This window comes from Aristolochia californica, unplaced genomic scaffold (genome assembly GCF_029961685.1).
Source record: "Aristolochia californica isolate CCGP_79_NKW_82.1479 unplaced genomic scaffold, dmAriCali1.0.hap1 SCAF_8, whole genome shotgun sequence".
Classification (NCBI taxonomy): domain Eukaryota; kingdom Viridiplantae; phylum Streptophyta; class Magnoliopsida; order Piperales; family Aristolochiaceae; genus Aristolochia; species Aristolochia californica.
Window position 1 is genome coordinate 4,866,440 of NW_027182279.1, and position 22,632 is coordinate 4,889,071.

At 39.6% G+C, this 22,632-nt stretch overlaps 2 protein-coding genes across 7 annotated transcripts in view; one reads left to right on the forward strand and one right to left on the reverse strand.

Annotated features, from left to right (window-relative positions):
• The window catches only part of LOC137939297 (protein BTR1-like), a 28,696-nt gene extending 10,736 nt beyond the window's left edge, over window positions 1-17,960 (reverse strand). The window contains exons 1-3 of one of the 4 annotated variants that reach the window (XM_068784566.1): window positions 17,660-17,960; window positions 14,081-14,319; window positions 13,881-13,984 (exon numbers count right to left, since the gene is read on the reverse strand). In XM_068784566.1, the coding sequence (XP_068640667.1) occupies window positions 13,881-13,984; window positions 14,081-14,319; window positions 17,660-17,744 (428 nt within the window). In that variant the 5' untranslated portion in view covers window positions 17,745-17,960. The remainder of the gene's footprint in view (window positions 1-13,880; window positions 13,985-14,080; window positions 14,320-17,659) is intronic. The other 3 variants (XM_068784568.1, XM_068784567.1, XM_068784569.1) reach the window with 3 other exon arrangements.
• A 598-nt stretch (window positions 17,961-18,558) lies between these two features.
• LOC137939548 (DEAD-box ATP-dependent RNA helicase 15-like) lies at window positions 18,559-21,691 on the forward strand. Of its 3 annotated transcripts, none has more exons than XR_011109961.1 (4): window positions 18,559-19,043; window positions 19,228-19,351; window positions 19,677-19,748; window positions 21,573-21,691. XR_011109961.1 is itself a non-coding variant. In XM_068784826.1 (4 exons), the coding sequence occupies exons 1-3, from the start codon at window positions 18,990-18,992 to the stop codon at window positions 19,731-19,733; spliced, it is 231 nt and encodes a 76-aa protein (XP_068640927.1). In that variant the 5' UTR covers window positions 18,559-18,989; the 3' UTR covers window positions 19,734-19,748; window positions 21,573-21,691. The 3 variants fall into 3 exon arrangements, 1 of the variants encoding a protein (XP_068640927.1); XR_011109960.1 differs by having other exon boundaries at window positions 19,237-19,351; XM_068784826.1 differs by having other exon boundaries at window positions 18,559-19,039.
• Window positions 21,692-22,632: the final 941 nt, after the last annotated feature.

Genomic DNA, 22,632 nt, shown 5'->3' on the forward strand with positions numbered 1-22,632 from the left:
CAAACAAGCGTCATTGGCTAAGTCTGCTCTTGGGTTTCGACTAGAAAGGAATTTGGCCACCTAGTAGCCTCCCCATCCGTAATAATTGGTGCCTCATTGCTAAGATGACAGCCCTTGCCCCCCATCCGATTATCCTTGAGTGGGCTACCCCGCCTCTTGGTTTCATCAAGCTCAATTTTGACAATAGCTCGCTCAATTACCCTGAGCCAGCTTGTCTCTGTGGGGTATTCCACCATTCGGACGACACCACCCTTCTCTTACTTAGCCCCCTTGGTACGCAAGATTCCACCACCACGGAGCTTTTGGCCCTCCTCCAAGGCTTGATTCTCTTTCGTGGTCACCTCTCCAAACCCCTTTGTCATTGAAGGGGACTCTAAGGTGGTAATCTCGTGGTGTTCCTCTCTCTTCCCCGAGCCCCCTTGGCATCACTAGTCTGCTTTTTGTGAGATTATGGATGGCTCCTCTGCTTTTTCATGTATGTGGTCTCATGTGCTGCGCTCCGCCAATTCTTCGACATATTCTCTTGCTAAGGATGATCCCCCTCCAATCTCTTGTTGATTCAAGATCACCCCTTGTTTGATTGTAGTTGTTTCTTGGCTTAATAAAAGTTCACCATTTTAAAAAAAAAAGGCAATTTTTTAAATCCTCTAGATGGGTAGTACAATTTTTTTCATTAATTATCCCTCTTTCAAAATTAGGAAAGTTATTTGTTAGTATTTAAATTCAGTCCCAAGAAGTGTATTTAGTTATAACTAGGAAAAGAAATGGGCCCTTTTGTCATGTTATCTTTGAACTTAAGTTAATATAAAATGGAATTAGAGTGGTGGTCAATCCTATTAAAATACCAGTCCAAGGGTATTTCGGTCATTTATCATATTTTGATTTATCTTAGTATAGTTCTGTTAAATAGATAATTCCATTAAACTCTTATGTTTCAAGTTTCATTCAAATAAGAGTTGTATTGTATGAGATAGAGGAGTTTTTGTTACTGAGGGCATTTTTGTCCTTTCTTGTAATTATCACTTAAGGGTTTAATAAGGGGGGAGCCAGTGCTTTTTTGCTACGAACTCCAATGCAGCCTTGGCTGCATCTTCCTCAATCCTTTTCTTCCTCTTTTTCTCTCAAGTCTCTTTTTTTACATGCTATCAGAGTAGTGAAGGCAGTCTTGGGCAGAAATTCAGTTTTATGACTTCTTCATCTCCATTTAGCAACCATATTGAAGGTTCTTTCAACAATTTCTCGGCTGGTAAGGTAAAAATTTAATTTTTTTTCTCTTTTTTTCCTACCATAACCAATTGGTTGATGGCTTCTACAACCAATCGGGTCATTACTATGTTTTGAAGCTCTTTAAGGGACCTGAAGCCCTTATTGCATGTGCAGCCTACCCAGGGCTTATATCATCCTCCCCAAAGCCTGCATCATCCATCTCACATGCAATTAACTTGTTTTTATTCAATTTTCCACTTCAATCAAAGAGTACAACTATTGTCCATTACCAGTTGTGTATTGTGCCCTAATTACTTGAATTGTAGGGCCCACTTGCCTATGCAGGGTAAATTGAATTGGGAAAGTGATCTTTTGTGCAATAAAGCACTTATTTGCATTTTTTTTAAACGGCGATGATTTTATTTCAAAAGAGAGCAAGAAAATACATCAAGGGAGGTCTCCCCTTACAACAAGAGATTGAAGGGCGGGACCCAATTTAGCACAAGAGTCAGTAGCCATATTGGCACTTATTTGCATTGAACTGTAATATTTTTGGCAAGATGCAATTTTGACTTCTTGTTTCTTAATTAATCGCACGCCATCATTTTTTTTACGTGGTCAAGTTCCTCTGCAAGTTTTAAAACCTCATTGTAAGTTGTTTGATGCCATCCCCGTCTTTTTTTTTAACCAGTAAGACTATACTAGAGTAGGGGCACGTGGTTGGCTATATGATCCCAACTACAAGCATCTCTTTCACAATCCGCTCTATTTTAGTTTTTTGATAGAATGGATACTTGTAAGGTCGGATGCGTGGGATGCAATTTTCTCTAAAGTTTGTGCCGCTAAAGTTTCTGAATTCTTTTCGGTTTAGGAGCCAACTAGATACTTGGCCAGAAATTTGATTAGTCAGAACTTCTACAAGGGAGGATTAGAATTTGAATTTCCTCCTGTTTATTTCTTTCCATAGTTCCCATAGGATATGACCAATACAACATGATATAATCAATTTTCCTTAACTTTGGGAGCCTGGATTCAATGAGTGAGAGAATAGTACATGATAGATTTGCAGCAACACAGTATTGGAGACCAATTTTATTTAAGAGAGAGGTCCTGACCAAGTTGGCATAATGGCATGATAGGAGAATGTGATTGGCTGTTTCTAGAGCAATTTTGCAGAAGGGGCATAGTGGGTCTTGGACTTGGGTACCCCCGCCGGATTAAAGAATCAGAGGTGAGGATTTCTTGAAAAATTTTGCATGTGGCGGGGCAAGGAGGTTCCAAGTTGTGAGGCTGCAGGGTGATTTGAATGGGATGTGGATGTGTTGCTTTGGAAGTTGTAGGCTAAGGCAGTGGAGAAGGACCCTTTTGAGCAAGGTGTCCCAATTAAAGTATCATCTGTGTTATTGGGCTTCACTTCAGGAAGGCTTGCAAGGAGATTGGAGGCCAAAATGGCTTCAGGATCAGAAAGATGTCTTTTGAGATTTAAATTCCAGATGTCAGACCATATGTCAAAGATGAAGGCATCAGAATTACCAGAAAGGCTAGAGATTGATTCATGGCTAATTTTGATGTTGGATTGGCCAGTCCACCAATCATTCCAAAATTTTGTTGAGGTAACATTTCCGACATAGCACTCTACTGCTTTCTTGAAATCTGGAAGAAGTCAGATGATTTTTTTTCCAAGCAGGGGAGAGAGAATAGAACTGTCCCCCCTCCGTCCACCAGCCCGAATGCTTTTTAGCTTTTGCCGCTACTAGAGATCTCCAAATTAAGGCAGGGTAGAGGTTGAATTTCCAAATCCATTTAAGGAGAAGAGCAGAATTTGTAGTGGTAGTATCCTGAATACCCAAACCTCTGAGGGATTTAGGTTTGCAAACCTCATCCCATTTTACTAGATGATATTTTTTCTCCCCATTTGCCCCTCTCCACAAAAACTTCCTTTTTTTTAAGGGAAAGCTCAAACCACATAAATCTTCTTTTTAGAAGCTCAATTTTGTTTCTGACAGAACAAGACATCGGAACATGGACAAATAGTAGCAGCTGGGAATTCCATGTAAACATGGAACCAGTTTACCAGCTTTAGAAAGTAATTTCCCTCTCCAGAGGCCAAACACCCTTCCAATCGCTCAATGACAAGGTGACAAAAAGCCTTGGAAGGGAGACGAGGGGTCAAGGGGAGTCCCAGATATGTTCTAGCAGACATCTCAATTTTACATCCAAGATAGCTTGCCATTAAGCAAAGCAAATTTGGTTCGATGTTGAAGCCAATAATGTATGATTTTGCCCAACTGACTTTCTGTCCCGATGAGATCTCAAATAAGTTAAGCAGGGCTTTGATGTTGTGAATTTGGCTTAAAGAGCCTTAGCAGAAGAAGATTGTGTCATCTGCATATTGAAGGAGGGCAATGTCTTGAGCAGGATCAGAGGAGGTAGGCTTGAGCCATCCTGACCTTTTAGCCAGTCGGACCATGGCAGCCAAGTGCTCCCCAATGAGTGTGAAGATAAAAGGAGAGAGAGGATATCCCTGCCTGATACCCCTTGTGCCTTTGAAGTACCCACATGGCTTGCCATTGACTATAATAGAATATGAGGCATTTGAAATGCAATTTCTCATCCAGAATCTCCAACAGGTGGTGAAGCTCATTTCATCGAAAAGGTGGTCAATCAGCTCCCAGTTGACACGGTCAAAGACCTTAAAATCTAATTTGATGACAACTCTCAGTTGGTTTTATTTTTTAAAGGAATGAAGAAGTTCATGGGCTGCCATAGTTGAGTCCAGGATATTACGGCCAGAGATAAATGTAGTTTGACATGGGCTAATAACACAGGAGAGAACAGCCTTTAGACGGTTGGAGAGAATCCAGGCTAAAATTTTGTATGAGCTTGACATCAAGCTGATAGGTCTGAAGTCTTGAGGGGAGGGTTGAGTTGTTTTTTTTGGGGATAAGGGCGATGAAGGAGGCACCAATGGATTTGTGGGTGATTCCTACTTGATGGAAATTGTTTACAAAGGCATGTACATCACTTCTGATAACGTCCCAAGACTTTTTGTAAAATTCCCCGTTGAACCCGTCTGGCCCCAAGGCTCGATCCTTGGGCAGACCAAGAGCAGCCGCATCAATTTCTTCTGGAGAGAAAGGTCTCTCCAACAGAGCAGCTTTAGGCGTAAAAATATGTTTAAACTCTATTTGGTCGAGAGTAGGGCGATTAAAGCACTCCTCTGTGTAGAGATCTATACGAAACTTCACGAGTAGTACTATTATCCGAGAGCACTTAGATGATAAGCTGATTTGGAAGCCTAGTAATAATGGCCGATTCACTGTCACTTCGGCTTACTCTAATATCAAAAAGCAAGACTACAGTATTCATGAGCACAAGGCGAATATGTTCGCCTTGGAAACTCTCAACGCCAAACAAAATCAAATTTTTCGTGTGATCAACCATCAGAGAATAGATTCTTACTTCAGACAACCTCCATAGAAGAGGCTTCACCACCCCTAATCTTTCTTGTCCCCTTTGTAGTGAGTGCAAAGAGACAGTCCAGCATGTCCTCTTACACTGGATTTTCATGGCAAATTTGGATGAAGATTTTTCAAAAAATTGGGCTCCAAGTGGGTCTACATTAGGGCCTCTTTGGCACCCTTGAGATGGTTTGAGGGATTCTCCTTCCTCGGCTGGGCAAGTTAATACTTTCGGCCTGTCTTGTGCATGTTCCATGGTGCATTTGGCTCGAGCAGAACAATTGGAGATTCAACTACAAAGCTAGCACTCTGAACAACACGACTTCTCATGCCGTTGGACTCATCTTGAGCTGGCTTCATACGAGGAAGGATTTTGCCACTCAATCGGGGGTTTCCCTTCGGGAAAATTGGAATTTGATCACTCATATGTCAGGCCCCAGCAGAATTCCGAGTATGGCTATCCGGGATCCCCCCCCCCCCCCCCCTGCAACTGCATTAAGCTAAATTTTGATGGTAGTGCTATTCGATGTCCTGGGCCGGTTGGAGCAGGTGGTGTGTTCAGAGATCACAATGGAGACCCTATTCTTTCTTATGCTGGTCCAGTGGGCATTACCGATTCTAACACTATTGAAGTTGGTGCTCTGCTGTTCAGCCTCCAAATCTTCAAGGATCGTCTCTATGGCAAGTTAATCATTGAACGCGACTCGAAGATGGTTATTAGTTGGTGTTTCAAAGACAGCTCCCCCCCTTGGCCCCACTAGCTCACCACTGATAATATTGCTGACATAGTATCTTCTACTCATTGTAATTAGAATCTCATTCTTAGATCAGCCAACTCTTTGGCTGATAAATTGGCAAAATTCGGAACTTCCCAGCAATCTCTCATTGTTTGGAAAGGCTTCCCTCCTTTGTAAATTGCTCTTTTGAGCTTTCCTCTTAATAAAAATCAGCATCATTTCAAAAAAAAAAAAAAAAAAATCACAAGCACATTAGCAATGGAGACGCTATCCATAATCTCCTCGTCTTCATTGAGAATGGAGGATATACGGTTAATTCTCCGTCGAGTTGAGGCAATGGCATGGAAGAACTTTGTATTTCCGTCCTCATCGTTCAGCCAGTGGAATCTGGCCCGCTGCTTCCAATGAGTGGAGAGATTAGAATTTAAGTGGTTTCTAAGAATGAGTCCAAAACACATAAACAACTTGGCTCTCACCTCAAAGAGCCCACACAACACCAATAACGTGGATAGCACACATTGGGCCTCGGCCCACGCACATAACCTACTCTAATATCACTGCTGGGATGAGCTCAGTTCTATCCCAAAATGACTTATCATGTAGGAGGCCTATTACTCAACCTCATAAACCCAATCATTTTTCTTAAAACTTCTCAATATAGGGCCTTTTCCTTCTCAACACACCAATCAAAATAACTATCCATATCAAATAACTAATCAAGAAAAACCTTTTTGGATCAAGTTTTCCATCATAACTACGAGCCTCAACTTCAACATTATTAGTAATATCACTCCCAAACCATTCCAATTGGGACCATGTCGTGGTCCTAGGACTTCCCACTCCTCATCCTGAAATTCCTAATGTAGAAGACATGGCTATTGACGCGGGCCTCTAGGGACATTTCCTTATCTGGTTCCATTTTAACCTGTGTAAAAATTACACAGATTTTACATGACTCATGGGGATTTGGCAGGTCGTTTCCCCTATCATTCTGCCCTTGTCAATTGAGACAGTTAGCAACCTCTAGGCTCATAAGAGGCTCTTGGGTCTCATTGGAAAGGCTATCAAACAGGGTTTATACGTTACCCAACTTGGCATTGATGCTCATTAATAGTTCCGCCATTGGTTCTGAGAAAATGGTTTTGTTGTAATCTAACCCACTACAAGTGGGAATCACTGGGTGATAAGCGAAAGGTATAGGAACGTCTACAACAACAAAACGAGGCTCAGATATACCAAAATTTGATGTAGGACAGCAAGGACCATGTTCTAGGGTTCTAATACGTATAGAATCAGGTCACAAAGGACTGATTTAACAAATCAGGAAAGAAGGTATATTAATTGCATGCTATGTTTCAAAAAAAAAAAAAAAAAATTGCATGCTAACTAAAAAGTAACTTAAGGACAGAAAATATACTAAAGTCACTATAAACACTATTAATTGCATGCAGGACTTGGGACCTTAGACATTGTATGTTGTGAATACTCCAAAGGCCTGATATTGTTGGGTGTCCTTGACTGTTTACCATCAATATCAGCTAAATGACTCAATTGAACATTTATAGGCACAATTGATAGCCAAGGGTTACAATCACATAAGAAGGTTGAATATTATGAAACCTTCCCTCTAATTGCATTGAAACCTTATGAGCTTTCAAGGAAATTGAATTCAAATGAAAGAGAGGTGTGAGAGAGAGCAAAATCTTGGTTAGCCACCACCTACGGCTTCGGTGATTGTTGGTTAGGCACCAACAAAGATAGTTCCACACTCGTTGAAATCACTAGCGCTTCGGCGTGACGGAATCGTTTGGCTCTACATTGATGCTATTTTGTTCAAATGCCAGATTTGCAAGAAATCCAAAAGCTTTCAGTTTTTTATCCCAATTTCGCTTGAGAATCTCCACAAGTTCTTTGATACTTTCACAAAGAAGTTGAAGGTGAAAATAAATCATTTTGGGCCAAAAACATGAAACATGGGTTCCTATTGGAGAAGATGAATGACGTTCTCCTCTACAGCATTGTCGAGCGCTGGTCAAAGGGTGACTCCAATGATTTCTCAATCCCACAAAGAACTGCTATGGAGCATGGGTGGAAATGGCTGGAGAAAGTAATGTCAGAAATTAAAATAAGATTCTTCATAGTCGACCTTCACCCATTGTAGTCTCAAGGGCAACGTCCCCTCAAATGTCAAGCTCGCACATCCATGATCATCACTTATCGTCTCCTTTGTTGTACCCACCGCACACAATCCTGACCCATACTCCTCACCAGGGACTTCCGGCCATATCGTAAAGTCAAGCAGTGGTTAATGGTTCCCACATCCAAGAGATGCAGGAGAATCCCTTCCCCCCCACTGATCAAGAACACCATCAAATGGCGCTGCCCCGCGGAGGCTTTTTTTTTTTTTTCTAGGAAATGTGTTGCCCAGCATATGCTTCATCCTCAAAGCCAATGATAACACTCTAAATAAATCCTGTGTCAAAGAGAAAACAAATAATTGATGGAAAATAATACTAGCAACTGGAGTACATTGTTTTGGTGAGTACACCTCAAGAGTGTCCTTGTCGTCCTGGGAAGAAAAAGAGCGCATAGTGCAGCTAGGAGAGAGGGCATTGGGAGAAAAAATGAACGAAATCGAGCCATGGTCACCTAAGGCTCATCAAGAAGGAGAGCAAACCTTGGTGACTATCCAAAAATTCCCTTTGCACTTATGGTCAAAAGAAACCTTCAGATAGGAGGCAAGCTTGGTGGGCGAGGTAGAAGAAATCAATCCAAAAGCACTAGCAAGTAGGATGCTGGACGGATAAGGGTGAAAGTAAAAATCATGACTTCATTCTTGAGCAACCACTTTGCCCCTCTCGGTGGGTTGATGCTCCTAAAATGCCACAATCACCACTAACCCTCCTCCCAGTACAACACAATCTCCTGTATTGAAGTCCATCAAGCTGAACTATGGGCTAGCCATCAAGGAGGAACTAGCAGAGATTTCACCTAACAAAGCTATGATCACCACCGCTACCAATCAATCTGCAACATTAAATGTTGAAAACCATCGAGTTGTATGCAACGGACTTCACCTCATTTAAAATCTGCTCCCAACCTTTGAAGCAGGAAACGGAGCAAAAGCCAAATGGTGATAGCGCACATGTGGCCACCTATCATGTGCAAAAAAATTGAACTTGGGCCAGGCCTCATATTCGAATTCTCCAGCCAATCGGAGTTCCACAAAAACATATCCACAATCCAAACCCCAATGCCCCCTTGATCCCTCGTAGCCCATTTGCATCCTGATTACCCAAGTAGCTCGGAACCTAGCTCTGCTTGAAGCGAAGAGCAGACAATGAGCCTAACATAGCTATGATCACCACCCCTACCAATCAATCAGCAGCATTAAATGCCGAAAACCATCCAATTGTATGCAACGAATTTCACCTCATTTCAAATCTGCACCCAACCTTTGAAGCGGGAAACAGAGTAATCAAAAGCCAAATGGTGATAACGCAGATGTGGCAACCCATGCATGTGCAAATATTTTGAACTCAGGCCAGGCCTCGGATTCGAACTCTCCAGCCAATCGGAGTTCCACAAGAACATATCCACAATCCAGACCCCAATGCCCCCTTAATCCATCGTAGCCCATTTGCGTCCCGACTACCCAAGTAGCTCAGAACTGGCTCTACTTCTGATCTGCCCTTCAATTTCACAAAGTGCAACCTCCAACTCTCGCCCAAACCTGTGTAGTTGGGCACCCGACAGTACAGTTAACGTATTCCATAAGGGAAACCCACCGAAGCCTCATTGATCAGAGACAACAATGAAGCAAATAGGTCATGGCTCAAGGGGAATCCAGCCAGGCTCTTGGAGCACTGGTCCTTTACTTTGTCTTTCGACTGCAAGGAGACCCCTCAAGACATATCCGAGGGAGCTCTTTAAGGAAAGGTCTTCAGAAGCGCAATCCAGCCGACTAGATCAAGTGGAGTTAAGAAAAGAAGAAACAGACACTTCAAAGAAGGTTCATAACTTTCCTCAAACTTTGGGTATGCCATAGAACTCTCAAGATGTGGCCACCAGTATTCTAAGCAACTTACAGTTCAATGCCATCCCGAGTAATCTTTCTCAATGAATGTAGTTTCCTGAAATCTAAGAGGGTTGGGATCCTTGAGGAAGAAAGATTTGTGATAAAAGAAACATTCAAGCAAAATAAAGTGTCTATCACATAATCCAAGAATCAAAGCTTGCCTCACACACAGGTGCTGATAAGAAACCGGTTGCACAAACCAAACCCAGAATGATGTGCAGTTAATGAGCAAGGTTCAGCAGGAGGTATTTTGATAATCTGGTATGGCAGTTTGGTATCCTGTCTAAACTCCACAGCAGCAAACTTTGTGTGGCAGCGAGCTGAAATCCAATTCTAATCACTTCATATGGTCAATAGCATCACCACATGGGCACACTAGGAGGTATTTTGATAATATTGGATGGGAGACTCTACAGCAGCAAACTTTTTTGTGGAAGCAAAGTTCAAATCCAATTCTGATTATTTCATGCAGTCAATAGCATCACTATATGGGCCACACTCCTCTATCTACAGTGCTGAATTCTGAGAAGTATTGTCCCAAGTGATTGTTAGTTGGGACACACCTTGGTTATTGGGAGAAGATTTTAATGTCACAAGATTTGCCAGTGAAGAATCTAGCAATGATGGGAGAATAACAACAGCAATGAGAACATTCTCTGAATTCATTGATGACCAAATCCTTATCGATATCCCTCTTTCAGGATAGAACCTCACTTGGTCTAATGGGCAAAGCACCCATGTTGAGCAAACTTGACAAATTCTTAGCTTCCCAGCATTGAAGTGATCAGTTCTCAACAAGTGTAGCCAGAATTTTACCAAAGCCGGTCTCCAATCATTCTCCCATTCTCATTGTAAGCCAGCATGAATCTAGGGGTCTGCCATTTAGATTCGATTCTATATGTTACATGAAAAAGATTTCCCCGACTTAATGAAGCAATGGTGATCAGAAATTGTTTGTAATGGCCCCCATTGGAGGCAGATTTGGACAAAAACTGAAAGCATTGATGCTCAAAATAAAAGATTGGGTGCAGAAGAACTTGAGTAAGTTCACAGTCAAGCAAGCTCATCTTTTCTCACAAATCCAGAATCTGGACTTCAAAGAAGAAACAGGAACTCTTTCAAATCTTGTCTGCTGACAAGAGATGCCTTAAAAGAGGAGCATGAAAATGTTATTTTCCAAGAGAGATTCTACAGAAAACAGATGGCCAGGTTTAAATGGCTAAGAGAAAATGATGCTAACACTAAGTTTTTCTATTCAGTTGCTTCAGCACACGAAGGTGAAACAGTCAATCTTCCATTTTAGTGAATAATTCCTTGACCCCAGACAAGGAAACTATCATCAAGGAGTTTGTAACTTTCTTCACAGCTCCTTACAAGGAAGATTGCCCAATCAGAACAAAACCTGAAAATTTGCAGCTCAAAACTGTCCAACAGAGTATGGTGGCCTGGCAAAGCCCTTCACATTCAAAGAGATTGAAGCAGCATTAAAGTCAATGCCAGGAGATAAATCCCGGGGGCCAGATGGTTTACACTGAATTCTCTAAGAATTGGGAATTACTGAAGCTGGATGTTATGCTGATGTTTGACAATTTCTATCATAAAGGCATCACAGAAAAGAGCCTCAGCTTGTCCTTCATCGCCTTATTGCCACAAAAAAGAAGGCACCGCAAGCCCTTCAGACTTCCAACCAATCAGCCTTCTCTCCAACCCATATAAATTGTCAAGAAAGGTGTTGTCTAGAAGATTGAAAATAGCCCAGCCTCATCTGATAAATGAGTCCCATAATTCCTTGGTGAAGAGGCAACAAATTCTAGCTCAGCCTTTGTAGAATATGAATTGCTGAAAAAAGGAGGAAAATAGAGGATCATCATCAAGCTCAATATGGAGAAGACCTTTGACAGGGTCAACTGGGATTTTTTGAACTTTATGCTTGAGAAAAAGGGCTTAGGGCTGAACTGGAGAGGTTGGATGTGATCACATGTTTCCTCCCCAACCTTCTCGCAGCTCATCAATGGCACTATGGAGGGCTTATTCAAAAGTTCAACGGGTTTGGGGCAGGGGGATCCTCTCTACCCTGTGCTTTTTAACATAATATGCCAAGCTCTTAGCTCCCTCTTCCAAAAGGCGCAACAGAATGGCTGGATTGTTAGTTTTGGGTTCTCTAATTCAGACCTTCACATTCCTTTGCTCCAATTTGAAGACAATACAGTGCTTGTGTGAGGGCTCGGCAGATCAGGTGTTCAATGTTAAAATCCTACTATCCATATATGAGTTGGTGTGGGCCAGAAAGTAAATTGGGAGAATCAGGCATCTTTGAATTAAATGCTGAAGAAAAAAGAGTTGAGAGCTTCGCAGCAATTCTGGGACGTAAGAAACTATCATTTCCTTCCATCTACCTTGGTCTTCCATTCTTCCATGGCAAGCCGAGTGAAAGGTTTTGGAACCCAGTCCTAGAAAGAATGGAAAGAAGACTAACATCGTGGAAAGGTTAGCTACTCTCTTTGGCTGGAAAAGCAACATTGATAAAGTCCACCCTGGCAGGCTTACCAAAATATTTTCTGGCCCTCATTTCTTGCCCAGCAAGTATCATAAACAAAATGCAAGCTAAGCAGAGGAAGGTTTTATTTTGGGGCCTTTCTGATTCCTTCCGCTACCCTCTAGTCAAATGGAGGAGGTAAGCAAGAGAAAGGCAGATGGGGGTCTGGGTATTAAGAAATTAAAGCCAATGAGTGCTCTCTTTAAAGGAAAGCCATTAATGCCAAATATGGCCTTACGCCCAACGGCTGGGCTCCCTCTGATCTTCCAGCATACAGATCCTAAAGTATGTGGGAATCTTTAGTCAAGTGCCAGCAGTTTTTTCAACCTTCCATGAAATTCCACATTGGGGATTGCCCCACCTCCTTCTGGGCAGACATATGGTTAGGGAACTCCCCTTGAAAGAAAGATTCCCAAGATTTTTAATCTCTCAAGGAACAAAGAAGCCACTGTCAAAGATATGAGTGGGATGCTCAGCTGGGTGGTGGCTGGAGCTCTCAATTCAAAAGAAACCTCAATGAAAGAGAGGCAGACGACATTGCCGAATTACTTGCAGAGTTGAAGAATTTACTTCAAAATCTCTGGAAGGACGGTTTGGTTTGGTCTCTAAAGCCTCTTGAAGACTTCACCACACCCTCTTTATACAAGCACCTGCTGGGTTCGTCTCCTCAGGAAGCAGCTAACAAGATATCTCTCCCATGGAAACTAATTGCCCCTCCCAAAGTGCAGCAATTCATTTGATCGGAGAAGTCAAATAATGAAGAATATGAGGTCATCATGATTTGTAACATATCTTCAATTTGAAGAATGGTCTCTCTAAAATTTAGCTTATCGGTGTCATAAACACTATGATACTTTTTATCTAAAAAATAAACACTATGATACTGTGTGTACTTTGATGCAACTTGTGCTAGGTCTCAAGTGGACAGGACATCTACATCAGGTTTTTGAACATGTATTGGAGTAAATTGATTATACGGAAGACTAAAGAGCAAACAGTAGTGGCAAGAACTTATATAAAAGCAAAATAAAGCACAAAGGCTTTTATAACTTGTGAGGTGGTGTGAATAAAATCATGAATAACGAAGTTTGTCTACATTGTCACCACCTACATAGAAATGGTTGACAATGAGGCAGACATCTCTATTGAACTATCATTTTATAAGAGATGCAATGATGAGTTCATATTTGATCTAAAGACCAGCTCAAAGATACTTCTGCCAAGATTTCTCTCGTAAACCTTTTCCTCATTCCGTAACAAGCTGGGCCGGTTAGATATGCATGCTCCAGCAAAAGGGGACGAATAAAAAGATATTAATACAGGTACCTTAGTCAGTAAACTAACTGAATCGTAACTTATCATTATAATAAGGTAAACATGTACTGTTTCCAATTTTTCTACCTTACAATAAACACACAAATGAAGCTGCATTAACATACAGATGAAGGAAGCTTCCACTAAATCTCTTAGTATTTAGAAGGAAAGTGGCTGAAATGAAACTCAATTTTCTTTTGGGAAAAAGAAAGGCTTTTCAAGAGGCTTCCTTTATTTAACATGTCGTGAACTCCTTTTTCTTTTGATGAATAATGAAAATGTCTTAAACATGAGAGAGAGAGAAGGCACTTCACAGATATTAATGCTAGATATATGAATGCATGAGACACAAGAAGACTCGTATAACAATGAAAAAAGAGATTAAAGGAGACAACAATAAAAAGAAAAAGAAAAAAAATGAAGGAGAACAAAAGAAATATAACAATAGTCCGAAACTCATGTGCTGCAAGAATGCAACAAAAACAATCAACATCATATTTCTTAAAAACTACAAAGAAGACAAGAATAAAGATAGACAAAGTTTGTACTTTATAGTAGCTCCTCCCTTCCCAATTATGCAACCACAAGAACTATTTGGGACAATGAGCCTCACTTTTGACTTATGGTCAGCATCATCGTCCTCAAGGTGTACCTACCCAAATAAGAAAAGGACCTCCTCAGGAAAGGTACATAACTTACATGTTATGATATCAAACTCTATCTCACCTAAATAAAAAGAAAAGATTACCTCACTAAGTAATTTTGAGAGAATCAGTTCTGTTGCCTTGAGTATGTCATCAAAAGCTCCAGATATCATTATTATCCTATCTGATGTTCCAGGAAAGAATTCATTATTTCGTGACAATTGAATCCGAGCTCCAGACTGTGACTGGAATTCTGTAATGGTTGAGCCACCCTTCCCAATAACAGACCCAGCAGCCGCATTTGATAGTAGGAATCTTACGTATGTGGGCTTCTCCTTTTCATCTGAGAAAAGATAACCATGGAATAAGCAATGTCACAGAGAGAGAGAGAGAGAGAGAGAGAGAGAGAGAGAGAGAGAGAGAGAGAGAGAAAGAATCAAAATATTGAATAGAAAATTGTTGTCATATGAAAAACACAATCAAGAAGATGAACTGACAAACATTCACATATTCTCACAAAACAAAACCAGAGAAGTACTCACCCATGAATGTAATGCAATGTTAAATATCAAGTTGAAAACAGATATTTGGGTATACAATATGCTAGTTTCATTAAGGCAACTGCACCAAAATCCCCAAAAGCACAGCCTCCAAAAATATATTATATTTCAAAAGGTCAAAAAAGGACGTAAGTATTTCCAAACCACCTGTAGTGCACCATTCAAAATAGTGATGCGTCCTTCTACCCAATACATTAAGGACCTCTCCAATCAAAAGGCTAAATCCTCTTTCCTTTGTTCCTTTCTTTTTTCTCTTATCTCTTCTACACATGGAGGCTACACCGTTTTGCAAAAGAATTCCTCAAACGAGCTCACATTTGCATCAGCTGAAGAGAGTCGGAACTCTTTAAATCAAAATTTTCAAGAAGCGTGTAGTTAAGCTGAGAAGTAATCAAGGCAAGTTGAGAGACTAATAGAGAAAACCAGAACAATTTCAAACTTACCTGGAGTAGTATGACGCATGAAAAAGTGATACTAAAGAGAAAAAGGAATAAAGGGAGACAAAGGAAATACACGAAGAAGATGAGAAGAGTGCTTAAGACAGAGCATTCATTGAGATCTAAAATTAGAGCCCTCTCTAACTTATTAACTCACCTAAGAGAAAATAGTATCAATTCACAATAATGCCATTTATACATAAGCCCTTTTAACTTCCTAAATACAACTCGGAATAAACTGAAAATTGAAACATAAAACTCTAACATGAAGACTAATCTACTACCAGCTTAAGAGGGACATACAAATATAGGAAATGACTAAAATACACATATACATGTATTTTAACAAAGCTTACAGCCCTTAATTAGTAAAGAAGACCACAACAATTTCTAACATACCTGGAGCACTATGGAGCAAGAAAAAGTGATAATTAAGAAGAAAAAGGAATGAAAGGAGAAGAAGGAAGTACACGAAGAAGATGAGAAGAGTGCCTAAGAGAGAGAGCACTCATTGAGAGCGAAAATTAGAGCCTTCTCTATCTAATAAACTCACCCAAGTGAAAATAGTATCAATTTACAATAATGCCCTCTATACATGAACCTTTATAATTTCTTAAATACAAATCAGAATAAACTGAAAATTGAAACATAGAACTCCAACCTGAACACTAACTTACTACCATTTTAAAAGGAACATACAACTATAATAGATGACCAAAATACCTCTGTACCTGTATTAACAGCTTACAGCCATTAATTATTAAAGAAGACAACATCAAGTGGAGCTGAAAAGTTTCCCCAGACTATCAATAGCAAGAGACAAATCTTTAAAGATGGAGAAAAAATGGTTCCATTATTGATTTCTCAATTTTTCTAAACCAGGAATCCCTTTTCTTGGCAAGTTTAAAACTGCTGTAACATTTTTAGTTACACAAATGTGTTAATTGTACATAAACATACTATATGGGCAACTCAAATTCAGTACATATCCCAAGTCATGGTCCGTTTCATATCAAGACAGTAAAGGCATGATCTGATTCACCCCTAAACATCCCCTTAAAGTTGCAAAAGAAAGCCAAATAAAGAGAAATGATTCAATATTTTTACTGCTCCTGTACTCCATATTCCATAAAATAGATGGAAGAAAGCTACCAGATTAACCTAGCTGAGACAACATGTCAGCTTCAAAGATGCAGTAATTTACTTCAAAATTGGCAAAAAAATTATTGAACTAAAGTTATAGATTTTTTAAGTTAAGAAGACAGTTATCACCACACAGCAACTCCATTTCCGAGATCCAGAACTTGTGCCATCTAGTTAGGCAAAGCAAAGCAGGTAAGCTGAGATAACTTGTAAAAACCTTGTTTGCAGCCTGAACTCTAATCATCTTGCCATACAAAAATTAGAAATATAAGCACCTTGATTCTCAAGGTGCAAATTAGGTTGGCTACTTAGAGCATGATATAAAGATTGACTTTCACTAATAACATACTACAATTGTTATAGACACAGACCCATAATATGGGGTTGAAATGGGAAAATCCTGTGTTTCCGACAATTCAGCCTGAAAACTTGGCGTTTGAATTTTTTCTTCTTCTGTTTCCAAAATTTGTTACAATTTTACCTACTCTTTTTAGTGACAGACAGTGTCACTGGCTTAATATCATTTCCTGAAAATTTTCTGGATCAGTAATTAAAATTACTAAAATTAATCAACTCTTGCCTTTTTCCTAGTTGCTTAAAACTTGAGATTCCTTAGTCTCATCATTTAGTTAAAACTTCACACCCGACTAGAACTCATATTAACTAAGCATCTGAAGCAAGTAAATAATGTTAATGTCCCCAAAGGGCAACATTAGTTATTTCAAGATATGAGATACTGGATGAACAGGGTCCAACTTAAACAACCAATAACTGTATGGCAGCAATTAAGACAGCTACAACATCCAAAGCTGGCAAACGGAGACACCTAACCTAAGAACAACTATAACAAAACTTCATGCTCCAGAACAAATTATATAATTGAGTGACAGTAATCTAGGTTAAATCACCATATACAGAGGGTGCAATAAGAAGAAACCCAACTGAATGATAGTACCAGGCCTGTGACCCCACACACGCCTCCAAAGGAAGAACAGTAACGCCCGAGCAATACCAGGCCTACATTATCTTTCAAACTTTACAATAGAGCTTCAACAGTAAGTTAGCCGTCAGCAGCACTTCCCTTTTCCTCACTATGCCTCTTTCCAGGCAGCTAGTATTAAATACTTCACCAAAACCACGCTTATGTAATTCCATTACAATCAACAAGTGGTTCAGATACAGCTATGCATCAGCTCTGAATTGAGAAAACAGAACCAAAAAAGACAAAGTGGGAAAAGCTAATAAGAAGTGCACAGATTTTCATGAAACAGGGCACATTAACAAACTCAAACTGACACAAAGAAACATCATAGGGAGATAGAAGCCGAAATTTCAGATCTGAAAATTCGTCAAATTTCCGTCTAATTCAAACAAAAATCGAATCGCATGAAACGTATAAAATTGCAGAATGCACCAAAACTCAGTCTAGCCTTAGGGTCAATCGATCAAACAACCAGCCTCTGCCAGATCCAAGTCAAGAACTAACGATTTAACACCAAAAAAATGCAGCGTAAAATGGAGAGGAGTGAGAGTAAGAGGGAACCTGCAGAAGGAGAGTTTGGGTGAACCGGGGGCCGTTTCGGTGCGATGTCTGGAGAAGACACGTAAGACGAGTCCGGTGATTCCATGTTGACGACACAGGAAGAAGAAGCAGAAGAAGACAGATTAAAACTCGCTTAGCAAATCATTCAGATTCCGAATTCAAAATTTCCAGAGGCGTTTCACTTCCTTCGCTTCTCCGCGAGCAGCTGATCTTCTCTCCTCTCTCCACCTTTCGTCCCGGCAAACCGCCTCTCGCATAATTAAAAAACGATGAAAAACGGAAAGAATAACCGAAAATGATTAAAAAGGGGAAAAAAATAAAAATCCGAGTGGTGAGTGCCGCCGCCAGCCAGCACACAACTCACAAGCCACAAGAGAACTAGGGTGGCTCGCTGTTGGACTTCACCAGGAACCCTCGGGATCAGTGAGTTTTACTAAGATTAAATCAGATCAAATGTTGTACCGACTGTACCATACCTAAAATGCGATCATTAATAGCGATCCACGTAATTGAATAACTCTTATTTGAATGCTATCATAAGATGTGTATTTGAATAGCTCTTATTTTAATGGAGTTTGACCTTGTGACACCGGGAAGTGGGATAGTCCTATATTAAAAAGTGGAAGCCCTGTGGTCCAACGCCAGGACGTGGAACCATCGTCTCTCCAACAACCTCAGACGCCAACTCGACTACCACAAGTTGAAGACTGAAGGGTTTGTAACGTGGCCCTGGCCCGATTTTTGGCGTAAATACAAAACGGCGTTTCTGGCCGTTTGATCTTGATCAACGACGGAAGCGGAAGATCCCCACTGGATTCTCCCGCTCGCCTCTCGTTCCCCGTTCCTTCCCTCTCTTCTCGTTTCGCCTAATCGCTCGCCTAACCCATCGCCCCGTTCCCATTCGCACGTCGTCACCCTCGCCGAAGCCCCGCAGCCTCGTCTCATTCGCACGTCGTCGCCGTTGCACCATCTGGTCATCGCCATTGTTGTTCATCCAAACAAGGAAGTTTCTGCTTTAAAAATCCAGTTCATGATCTGAACTACTCTCTGGCTTTTTATGTTCTGTTTTTTTTCCTTTTCTGTAACAATGTACAAAATCATAAGAATCCTGCTTTTGCTAGTTTTTCTATTGCTAATTACATTTTTACCTTCGGTTTGTGATATCAGCTGTTTTCACTTGCGTTATAGTTTGTATGGTGACTGTGTTTGAATGGTACAGTAGTAGATTGCTTAATTCTTGATGGCTAATGTCTCAATATTGTAAGTTGATACTGATATTAATTCTCCTAGTCCTGTGATTCATTAACATAGATGATTTTCCTTTCAGCCAATGGAGATTTATGTAGATGAAGAAGCCAAGTTGACCCTGCATGGTCTTGTGTAGGTACCACTCTGCATCTGAAAGGTCCATTATGTACAATTTTTTTCTTATCAGAAATTTTAGTGTTTTTCTTTGTTATTAATTAGTGACAACACTGCATTAAACTGAAGGAAATGGAGAAAAATTGAAAGTTGAATGATTTGCTTGATGCTTTGGACTTCAACCAAGTTGTAATATTTGTCAAAAGTGTGAGCAGGGTAGCTGAGTTGAACAAGTTGCTTATGGAATGTAATTTCCCGTCCATATGCATAAATTCTGGAATGAAACAGCAGGAAAGTGAGAAAGATAGTTGCTGGTGTCTACCGGTTCCAGTGAGTTGATTTGATTTGGGTCTTTTATTTTTCAGCAACAAGTGGCAATAGCACTGTTTTTCTTTTTCAGGATTGTTGTTTGTTTTTTCAAATTCTGCTTTGATTATATTATAAATGATTTCTCAGATTTTTTGTAGGAACAAGTTTTTATGTACATGAAGATGATGTGCCTGAGATTAAAAAATTCATATTCAATCAATTTGTTTGTTCTCTTGATTGTAGCAGACATCTCTCTTGTAGTTTGAATGTCTATGCACTCATAAATAGCATTGTAGTTTGAAATTGCATTATGCTGATTGATCTTATCAATGTTGCCTTCAACCAGGTTAACACAATACAATGGATTCAAAGAGGGCAACAAAAGGGCTCCCAGAACAGATAGATACTTCAACCTACAGTGAGTTTTTGGCTCTTTTGTCACTGTCTTTGAAGTATAAATATGATATGCTGCTTTTGGAAGTAGATAGGGGAAGTGAAGTGTGCATGTATATACGTCATAATTCTCACCAAGTTGTTAAAAACAGAAATCAACAAGATAGATAAATTCATTTTTCTAGCTAAATTAGTCTTACAAGTCATTTGTGTCAAAATCCTTGCAAATAATTGCTCATTGAAGGTTGAACAAGAATACAAGAATATGTAAAGAAAACAATCTATGGTTGAAAGCTTAAACCAATATCACCAAATAGTAGGCTAAAAAAATTAATAGAGTTTAGTACACAATAAGAGTAATATGACTCTGCTGGGATTTGAACCCAGATCTCCAGTTGCCTGGTGCCATACTATTAGGCCATAGAGTCTTCTCAATAAAACGGAAACAACACAACTGGTATACAACTCAACGCAACTAGTTATATATACACCTAACACCTCAAGGCACTTGCAAAGAAAATAGTAATCTCTAGGCCCTAATAGCATCACACACTTGTGAAAAAAATAAGTACTGCAAATTATAACATTGATCTGAAAATCCATCAATCCTGTTTATTATCATAACAAAAACATACACCTAGCAAGAATATCAACATAGGCAAACAATCATAAAATAATTTTAGAAGTATTCATAAATATATAATGAAAAAGCTTGTTTTCTCAAGCTTACACGATATGCTCCCATATCTCAGGGGCTTCTACCTGCACATAAAATTGAACTCTACTAAATGAAGGCAGTACATAAAGAGAACGAAAGAGAGAGGCAGACATGTATCCACAGATGCGAGCTTTGGTGAATTATCAAATGGAGCTCCCTTATCTGTCTCTAACAGTCTATGTTGATCCTAGTAAGACAGATGTCCGAATCTATCATTTTGGATCCACCAGACATAAATCCAGATCCTTTAATAGTTAGATCTACATCCAAATGGGACCTGCTCATTTTAAACCCTAGGCTAGATAAAATGAAAAATCAGCATGAAAATAAAAAATAAAGCACCCAACAAATTGACAAAATATCACCTCATGCATAAGAAAGATGAAAAGCAGGTTAGATCTCAGAAAACTGTTAAAGAGATCACTCACAAAACTTGTAAACGATGTGATTTTGAAGGGACTGAAGTCCACCAGAGCTTCCTCCAAGAACGGCTCCACATAATTGAGCAAGAAAAATCCTCAGGCAAATGAGTTTTCTTGTTGTGGTAGCTGAAGAACAAAAGAAATATTTAAACTATTGTCTGATGCTAGTGAAAGAACCTAAAGGCATGCAAAAAAGAAAAGAACTAACATCTGTCAAATAAAAAATTATAATCAAACCTCCAGAGAGACAAATCTAAGTTTGAGAACTTCAGTGCAAATTCCTCAGAAGATTATCCATGTCTTTCTTTCCATTGCTCCCACACATAACTGCCATACGTAATAGTCAGAAGCTACAATGAAGAATTCAAATTCAAAGAAAAAAAAAAACTAGTACAGAAGTTTCATATAGGAATTGTTATGAGGCCTGGGATTCGAGTCTCATGGGGACTTACAGTGAATAATATGTGATCTACATCCGTAGAAAAAAGCATAATAAATCTGTTAACATTCTAACAATAGTAGGACTCAATGAACCAAATTTCAGAAGATTAAAATCTCTAATCAGCCATCAAAATGAATTTACAGTCAGGTTAATGAGAAAAAAAGCTTACAATTATATCACACAAACTGCAGTTGTGTACAAACATGCGCTTTAACCACTGCAGAACAAAAATTATCTATATTTGACAAAAAAAAAACTACTATGCAGGAAGAAAAGTGATAGAGATGACCCCCCATGACAGACAAGGAGCTTAGACCAGATCCAAAGATCACACTAACAAAAGCACAATCCTAATAAGTTATCAGCAAGATGGTGGGTGCGCTCAAGGCCTGCATAGTCATTCCTAAACCCTGCAATATCATCAAACATCTGATTGAATTTGATGAACCCTTTACCATCTAATAACTTCACTTGTCTCACTGGTTTAAGAAGGTTTTGCTCATTAGAATCAATTGGGTGCCCAATGGTCATCTACCTCACTTAAGTTGAATAGTTAACGTGAAGGCTTGACTTTTCTTTGGAATTCTCATCAAATAACGATCCCAAAAATCATATTGAATCAAAGGCATGTACGCAATTATGCAAATTTATTACAGGACATGAAATATGCGCCAGAACTTTAAACATTTAGACATCTTGAGATGTATAATGCAAACATTCCAGATGAGGATGAGTTTTTATGCATTCCCTAGGTCCTACAACCATATGTAGCACTTATATTACTCTATCGTTACCTAGGCTTTGGAATCAAACCTTGTTCAGGTTTTCATGAAATTGATACGTATGCATGCAAGTTTATCAAGACAACCAGAGCCTAAAGAAAATGACATGCCATTACGGAAGAATTCCATCAGTCATCCAAACTAAATTAATGAAAAACATATGCCTAATATGAACCATAATGAAGACTTAAATGACCTGAGGCCCCTCGAAGGAAAAAACAAAAGAACAAAACATAAGTTGTTTCATTAGCATCTTGCCAGGCCAGAATAACTATCGAATAATGTCCCAAGAGTCCAAATTCAAGTCCCAAAACCTGTTGTTTAATGGATCAAGTCTGCAAGCTTTGATGTTGTTAATGAAATGAGAATTGAATGGAATTGCATCAAATAAGATTACGTTTACTTGTGTTTTACACCTTTGTAAGTCTAGATGAGTTTGAATTAGGGTAAAGCGTTGGTTAGCTCTTTCTTCCCAAGTTGGTTCCAACCAGAGTTGGCCTTAGTCTCCTTCCTCTTGGGTAGGTTCATACTCTTTGTGGTTGTCT

Excerpts from the sequence above, each read along its gene's own strand:
- LOC137939548 (XM_068784826.1), top strand. The coding sequence starts at position 18,990 with ATGGAGATTTATGTAGATGAAGAAGCCAAGTTGACCCTGCATGGTCTT. Across the intron at positions 19,040-19,227 it reads TTGACCCTGCATGGTCTTGT|TGTGAGCAGGGTAGCTGAGT; the intron begins GTAGGTACCACT and ends ATTTGTCAAAAG. Across the intron at positions 19,352-19,676 it reads GCTGGTGTCTACCGGTTCCA|GTTAACACAATACAATGGAT; the intron begins GTGAGTTGATTT and ends GCCTTCAACCAG.